The 8,708-nt window shown below is 37.5% G+C and overlaps 1 protein-coding gene across 2 annotated transcripts in view; it reads left to right on the forward strand.

The window, feature by feature from the left end:
* The window catches only part of LOC122560836 (SPRY domain-containing SOCS box protein 3-like), a 31,167-nt gene extending 24,335 nt beyond the window's left edge, over window positions 1-6,832 (forward strand). For both annotated transcript variants that reach the window (XM_043711982.1, XM_043711984.1), the window contains exons 4-8: window positions 1,202-1,376; window positions 2,288-2,475; window positions 4,178-4,280; window positions 4,959-5,084; window positions 6,148-6,832. In XM_043711982.1, the coding sequence (XP_043567917.1) occupies window positions 1,202-1,376; window positions 2,288-2,475; window positions 4,178-4,280; window positions 4,959-5,084; window positions 6,148-6,494 (939 nt within the window). In that variant the 3' untranslated portion in view covers window positions 6,495-6,832. The remainder of the gene's footprint in view (window positions 1-1,201; window positions 1,377-2,287; window positions 2,476-4,177; window positions 4,281-4,958; window positions 5,085-6,147) is intronic.
* The last annotated feature ends 1,876 nt before the right edge of the window (window positions 6,833-8,708 follow it).

The following is an 8,708-nucleotide window of genomic DNA, read 5'->3' on the forward strand; positions in this document are numbered from 1 at the left end:
TGCTCCTTTTGCAGTGCTTGAATTAATGTGTTTAGTTGTTTTGTAAGTAAATAGCTGGAGCCTTGTGTCCAGTTTTAAGAACAATCTTTTCTCACTGGCTCTTTAGCAGTAAAAGTAAGTGAGGGGGTTCGTAGGGGGTTAATTTCAATTTTTAGTTTTAAATTCAAAAGGACAAATTCTATTGTTTGAATTCTCAATCTTCTAATTGCAAAACCCTGTAAGAAGATTTATTTATGCAGTATCAAAATTGGTGTGCCTACACCTCCTTCAAGAAGGCAGCTTGCCACTTCCAATTAGGGCTGAGCAGTAAATACTGGGTTAACAAGTAAATATTCTGATGTCATGACTCACTTGGGATAGTGCACTGGAAAGCAGGTTCCATGTTCTTAGACTTGTTGCAATTGTGTAAAGATTTAATTAAACTGGAAACTTGGGATAGTTTACCTGATTGTGGAAACCAGGTTAAAAGAGCACTCACCAGATGTCTGTGCTTAACGAGAAAATAGCTATTTATTGCAAACAGATTTGAATTTAAACAGACTACAAAATTGCTAGTAGTTAACTTTCAATGACTTGAACCATTTTTTTAAAAAACCTCACTTGAGACCAGACACAGTACAGCACAATTCTGGCTCAAGTCTAAATTACAGAATCCATTAGATGGTTAACTGGAGTTCCTGGAGTCTTTTTGACTGTGGGTGAGAGGTTGTGAACACCGAATCTAAGTCTCCCATTAAGGATTTTCCCCATCAGTGTCTTTGAAGGTGATTTTGTTTTCTTTCTTCTCCCTTTTTTAAGAAGGGTATTTGCAGAGAGCAAATCTGCTCTGGATTTTTTCTGAATTGATAAAGGAGGCGATGTTTTCTCCCTGAAAGTCTGGATGTTTCTGCTGCATTGCACAAATATAGTTGCTGCCACTATCTTGGGAACCAATCAAGAATTTATTAGGTGTACTGAGTATTCCTGAATGCCGCTAATCTCGGCTGGAAAAGCTAATCGGTGTTGAAGACAACCTTGTCAAATAAGCCCTAGTAATTCTTACTTAAAACTGCCACATCTTCCACAGTCTCTTAACTTAATTTAAAGCATCTTTTTCCAGTTAAGTTCACACTACAAAAAAATTAGTCTTTACACCATGAAAGAATAAATTTTTAATTCCAGAAATTGGTAACTTTGTCATGTGTTATTTCATTCCTTAAAGCACAGTGACTCTGATTCTGAGCCAGAATTCCATTTGCCACCGTCAATCCCAACAGCATTACCTGTGACGGGAGAGTCGTACTGTGACTGTGCGAGTCAAAGTGATACCCGATATTGTGGTGGTATGCGTAGCTTCCATCGCATGAAGGATTGTCACTGTGGAGAGGAGGATGAATGTAAGGATGAATAAAAATTACACTCTTGTTTGAGGGATTTGATAGCAGTGTAATGCAACAACAGTTTAAGTGGAGCAGGGGGAGGGGGAGCAGGGGGGGGGAATATAAAAGGATCATATAATTGTTTAATCCTGGTGCAATGCTTTATCACTGGCTCTTCTCAGAATTCCATATGGCATACATCAAGGTTTTAAAATAGTTCACTGGCAAATTATTAAATTTGCAATCCCCATTTCTGACAGTGTCTCAGTATTAAATACAAATTTGAAGTGCAGCAGTCAACTTGATGAAAATTAGGTTGCAATAGACTGGCATAGCTGTTCTCAGTAAGGTTTGCACTTTGTTTAAAGAATTTGTGGTGCTATTGTGAACAGTACTTGAATTTTGACTTTTAATGCTAGATCTGATCAAATGGACTGAATGGAGAATCATGGGTGATTTGGTCTCAAGATGTAATTTAATCCCTCTGTTCTAGTGACCATTTTAGAGCTGAAATCCAAACCATACAAGACTAGAGCCAACAGGTTGCTGCCAGCCATCTGACAGATCATGAATGCTATTGGTGGGCCCATGATGCCACCATTTTGTAATAGTCTTTAACTGCATATTATATATACTCTGGCTTTGCACGCTGAAGCTGAGTAACCTCCACTTGAAGGACTAGTATTTGAGGTGCAGACATTGCAGGTTTTCCAAATTGATTGACAGGTGATATCAGAATATTCAAATAATTGTTCATTTAAGAATAAAGTATTTATCTCCAGTGTGCTAAACTACTTGAAACAAATGTGACAAGTCCAAATTTGTTTGGACAGTGTATTGGTTTATCTCCACCAACAAGCATTTAAAATGTGTGTACAATGTGACGAGTGAGAATTTGAAAAAAACTAATTTTTAAAAAATCTCTGCAGATTTTGAGTGGATGTGGGATGATTCTACCAAGTCCTCTGCGACACTGCTGAGCTGCGAGAACAGAGAAGTGAACTTTCACATGGATTACAGTTGTGGAACAGCAGCAATTCGTGGAGATAAGGAAATGAGTGAAGGTCAGCACTTCTGGGAAATAAAAATGACATCCCCCGTATATGGTACTGATATGGTAGGTCCAGTAAATATCTAATACCTTGTCTTTCTATCTTTTGAATAGTAGTTTAAGTTGCACAAGGGTGGTTCGTTCATGGGATGTGGACATTGCTGGCTGTTCACCATCTATTGCTGATCTCTGATTGCTGTTGAAGATGGTGCTGAGTTGCTGCCTTGCGTGTTGCAGTCTATATGCCGTAGATTGCCTTGCTATTGGGGAGGGCATTCCAGGATTTCAGCTCTAATGCTGAAGGAAAGGTGACATATTTCCCAAGTCAGAATGGTGAATGGCTTCGAGAACTTGCATCAAATGGTGTTCCCATGTATCTGTCTGCTGCTGTTGGTCCTTCCCGTTGGAAGTGCTTTTCCTTTTAGAAGGAGATGATCCTTTCAGGAAAAGTAATGATCCCCTTTTAAGGAATGCTACAATACTGTAGAACTGTATTTTTTAATATTTTGATTTAAAAAGGGAGATTTGAGTTAGTGAATAGTTGTGGGCATTTGTTTTCATACTGTGTATGCTCATCTTCAATCACTAATATTAAGATAAAGCTTTATTCTGGTTCCCCCATTACTAATATCTTGAGCAATATTTTGGTGTTTATTATTGGTATCAATCCTTAACGTAATAAATGGGATTTCACTTGGACATGTCCTGTTCTCCACTTTTTTCCTATTGGTGCAGAATGAGGACAGTGCAGTCTGCTTACTCTCTGACTGGTTTGCAAATTATTTGCAGCTGCATTTGTTCTTCCTTTTTCTCTTTAAACAAAGAAACTAGCAAGTGAATTGAAAGGAACTAATGCATATTATCCACCCGTTAGTGTGTTTACTCACCTAACAGTAGTATTAGTTTCATTAAATGAAGATTAGCAAATTGCGATTGAAGTTGTAACTACATACCATGTGGAGGAGATTAAGTACATGTGAATAAGTGGATCATAAGATGCTATTTATTTCATAAACTTGTTAATGCGATCATTGCTGAGTAGTGTAAACTCCATCTATTAGAGGTGATTAAGTATATGTGAAATTTTACTCCAGTATTCACTGGATCATGTTTGTTTGAATACACAGTGCTTTGCATGAAATGGAAGTGGTATAATTGATTTTTGTGCTGTTATGTTATTGCTCACATTTTTTTAAGCAACCTAGATTGTATTGTACAACATATTCGTTGGCATCTGAAAAGACAAATTTGTAGTTTGAGTCATAACTGAAGTGGAGACTGAATCCTTGAACTTCATTCAGAAAGCTGATTATTGAGCAATGCAGATTTGGTCAAACATAACCATTTGGTATCAAGTTGAATATGCATACGAATTAATGTGCAAAATTGTGAACTGATTGACTTTGTTGCTGAAAGTTTATCATATTGCAGAAAGCTGGCCTTCGTGTTTAGTTACTGAATGGCTTGCTAGGATCTTTCGAAGCAGAAATAAAATCTTAACTACAGAAAATGATCCAGCTTGTCCTAATTAATCTGCTTTTATTTTCTCCCAATATTCTCTTGGGCAATATTAAGTCCAAACATTGTCATATTACACCAAACAAGTATAATTATTCCATTGAATAAAACCTGCAAGAGAAATTGGTGACTATTCTGTTCTGAGCAGCAATATTTAGAATTTTTTTTATACTAGCAATGCCAAGAACAGTAACTAGAATATTTATCTGCATCTTCATAATTTTGTTTGTATTTTGTGCACTATTTTTAGATGGTAGGAATAGGAACAACTGATGTCAAACTGGACAAATTTCGTCATACCTTTTGCAGCCTACTGGGAAAAGATGAAAATAGTTGGGGGCTCTCCTATACAGGTACCACTCCTGTGAAATAGTTTCTTAAAAAGTACTCTGCCTTTAATTTTGATCTTTCATTTAAACATGACCAGCCCTTGCTTTTCTTTCAATTTACTTTGCTGTCCATGGGATTTGTAGACCAGGTACATTCAGTGGCTGTTGCTGCACTGGGGCATTCTTTTTAGAACCGGTCATCTCCATCATTTCAGCTCCAGCCATGGAAACGTGAGCTATGAATGGAACTGTTTGTCTCTTACTACAGAGTACTGGAACTGCTCAAATCTTTAAGGTGCTGTTCCACCTTGCTTTGGATAAATAAATGACACTCTAGTACAATGCATGGGCATAACAAAAAACAATTGACCACAAGGACAAATTGGAAGAACAAAGTGAAATGGTTCTTGTAATCCACCCTGGATTCCTGTGCATACAGGATTAACTCAATGCGCAATATTTTGCATATACAACTTTCTGTTGGTGCAACTTTTAAAAAGCTTTTTATGAAAAGGATCCTCCATCTAAGTCTTAGAACTTTGTACACCTCCAACCTTACCAACAACTAAACTTTGTCATCAACTTTTTATACTTCTATTTACAATAAGGATTTGTTTTATATTTGAAAGAATCTACTTTATTTGTATATATTACATGTGACAGATCACTAAGTTTTAGCCTTTGAAAATATTTGTTTTGCAGGTGTACTACATCACAAAGGTGCCAAGATTCACTTCTCAACAAGATTTGGACAAGGCTCTATCATAGGTGTTCATTTGGATACCTGGCATGGTACCCTGACATTCTTCAAAAATAGAAAATGCATAGGTATGGTGCAGTTTTTATCCAGTGGAAATTTTTACCTTGCCTAGTGTTCCTTGAAACATTGCGCTTTAAAGTTGCCTGGTGATCATCAGTTTGGATACTGATCCACTATTGCAAATTCAAATATGAGGGGAGGGGATAAAAGATATTGCTGATGCCCAAACGTCTATTCTCCTGTCCTTGGATGCTACCTGACCTGCGGTGCTTTTCCAGCACCATACACTCGACTCTGATCTCCGGCATCTGCAGTCCTCACTTTTTCTCTCAGAAAACAATACATGTCAAATAGTGTTTTATAAACAATTAAGTTAATCAGTTGCAAGTCATGACTTTTTTTTTAGGGATTTTTTTTTTTAAAATGCACTGCCACTCTAAATGCAAGGCTCTCAAAGTTCCTTCTGCCCTCAAATAGCAGACTTGTTGTGATACTCTTGATTTTTATATAGTAGCTGAGAAATCTAACCACTAAGCATTCCAAATGGCCACCAGGTCTCCCTAATACATTGGCTAAAGCGGTGTTTTTTTACATTTCCTCAACTTTAATCTCGCTGTATCAGATCTGCACACAACCAAGTCTTTGAATTTCATTTTAACAATACAATAAGTTGTAATACTGTTACTGCTGATGTATGTGCACCTGCAGAGCACTAAAGATTAAACAACATTCTGTGCACAATTTTTATTTTTGTGGAATTCGGTTTTTTGCCATATATTAATAGTAATTATGATTATAGCAGTGAAAAGTTTGCCTTGTTGTTATAGTGTAATTTGTAAGATTTGACACAATATTTTTCCAGATTGTATCTGCAATTCATCTATACTTAAAAGTAGATGTAGTTACTGTTAACGTTGTTTTTCTCCTAAAATAGCAACTATATTTTTAATCAGTGAATTTTAAAATGGTCTTGTTTCTTCATGCCATGCAGCTAATCTAGCAAAATCAAATTGTGCAATATTATATCTGTTTGTTTGAATTTGGTACGACTTTTTCCAGTAGATCCAAAATATTGCTGTATTATGGTGACTTGTGCCTAGCTGATGTTAACAAGTGTTTTTCTTTACGAAGGAATTGCAGCTACTAAGCTGCAAAACAAGAAGTTCTTCCCAATGGTTTGCTCGACTGCAGCAAGGAGCAGTATGAAAGTGATTAGATCACGTTTCTCCCCGACTTCTCTCCAGTATCTCTGCTGCCTAAGGCTACGACAGCTCTTACCTGATCACAGTGACAAATTGGAGGTTCTTCCCCTACCCCCAGGCCTGAAGCGCATACTCCGTAATCGATTGGGTTGGGTCCTTTCTATGAACCATGAAGGTGGCGGCAAAGAAGCTGCGTGCAGCTCATCAGGCAGTGATTCTGACAGCTCCTTAGTAGACGCTGAAGCTTGCCAACGGAAAAGGTGCCGGCGGACTTAACGCGTGTATGGGTTTGATTTTCTCTTTAAATCATGACTGCAATTTTAACTGCTGCAGCTGCAGAACTTAGTATGGACATGGACCAGTGCTGCTACATGATGAGCCAAATGCAAGATGATCAAAGCTCTCAACTTCATTTTTTTAAATGCTTTTTGCTCCTTCCACCAAACTGTTGGGGACTCGTGAACTGGGATTGGCAAGAAATGCTTGATTGATGGCTGAAGACACTCTTCAGAAGAAGTACCTGTGTATTTCAAGAATTCTTCTCAATCTGCTTTTTGTAGGTCATGTAGTGCTTTCACATTTTAAAACAAATTAAATATTCAGCTTGTCTAAAATATTTATTGCATGCTGCTTTTCTTCCCAGCCTAAAAGCTTCATGATCTATTTCGTTGGATGAGATATCTAGATTTTAAAGATTTTTTTGATTCCTTTGTCTGTGAGTTGGCTTCCAACTGGATAAAAATAGGGTGTTCAAAGCTGGCCATTCTGGGGTGGGGCAGGGTGTGCAGAATCAGAGGTCTGCATTCTTCAGTGTGCATCTATTTGTGACGTCCCAGTTGAGAAGATGATGGTTCTTTTAACTTGGTCATAGCTTGCTTGTAACGATTGAGGTTCATTTTTCTTTCAGATAAACTACGGGGAGGTACATGATCCTTGAGGAGTCAGTGCCAGCAAGAATGTAATAGCATTCACTTGATTGAAAAGTTCTGGTAAGATTGGGAACTGTGTAATGAATAGTTCATTTAAATTTAGTGTAGTTAATATTTTTTGCAATCTAATATCCATTCTGTCCACGTTGGACCATTTTTTTTTTAATCTTTGAGCAATGGTTCTGAAATTATGTCCCCAATTTAGTTTTGTTGTTCTATTGGTTACAGCTACTATTAGGCAACTGTTTATGAAGGACATAAGGCATTTTATAAACAAAAACAAATTGCCTGTTTTCATGACCATTTCAGGCTCCAGATTTATATAGTGTTTAAGATATATATAAATAGGCATATATTGTAAAGTGTAAGCCCCATTCTGACTTCTCCTATTGTGCTTATTAGTCCTATTATTTTACTCAATCATTCCACATGTTTGAGTTTAATTTGTGGCCTCGTTGAATCATTGCAGAATAGCATCAGTTTTTGCCTTTTTAGATTTTCTACACCATTACTTAGTAAAATTTCAAATACTGGAATGACAAGCTTCTGTCTGTTCCTAATAACTATCAAATGCAACTTGAATCAGTCTTTCCTATTAGATTTATAAAAACAAAGTTTTGCTGCTTGTAATTTTTTCCTCTGCTCTAGAAAGCTGGTGCTTTTTAGTCAGTGACTTTGTGTTTTGAAAATTCAGAATCGATTAATTTTAACTCTTTATGGACCATTTATTTTCTTGTTTAACTTTGCACATTGAACATTAACTTTCAATGTCAGTTTTTTGTACATTGAGGTCCCATTCAGTTGAATCTTTTAAAACATAGGTTCTGTTTTAATGCACAGCAAATAAACTGGTTTTGAATGTCTTGTGCTTTGCTAATCTAAATTGTTATTGTTTGTGCGAAGACTTGTAGCTTGGGTGCTCGTTGTTGTGGTTCTGTTCGCCGAGCTGGGAATTTGTGTTGCAGACGTTTCGTCCCCTGTCTAGGTGACATCCTCAGTGCTTGGAAGCGCTTCTGTGATCTTTCCTCTGGCATTTATAGTGGTTTGTCTCTGCCGCTTCCGGTTGGCAGTTCCAGCTGTCCGTCGCAGTGGCTGGTATATTGGGTCCAGATCGATGTACTTATTGAATCTGTGGATGAATGCCATGCCTCTAGGAATTCCCTGGCTGTTCTCTGTTTGGCTTGTCCTATAATAGTAGTGTTGTCCCAGTCGAATTCATGTTGCTTGTCATCTGCGTGTGTGACTACTAAGGATAGCTGGTCATGTCGTTTTGTGGTTAGTTGTTCATGGATGCGGATAGTTAGCTGTCTTCCTGCTTGTCTTATGTAGTATTTTGTGCAGTCCTTGCATGGGATTTTTTTACACTACATTTTGCTTTGGAACTGACAACCAGAAGCGGCAGATTCAAACCACTACAAATACCGGAGGAAAGATCACAGAAGCACTTCACAGGAGGCTCCCAAGCACTGAGGATGTCACCTAGACAGGGGACGAAACGTCTGCAACACAAATTCCCAGCTCGGCGAACAGAATCACAACTAAATTGTCATTTTAAAAACTT

This window comes from Chiloscyllium plagiosum, chromosome 21 (assembly GCF_004010195.1).
Source record: "Chiloscyllium plagiosum isolate BGI_BamShark_2017 chromosome 21, ASM401019v2, whole genome shotgun sequence".
In the NCBI taxonomy this organism is placed as follows: domain Eukaryota; kingdom Metazoa; phylum Chordata; class Chondrichthyes; order Orectolobiformes; family Hemiscylliidae; genus Chiloscyllium; species Chiloscyllium plagiosum.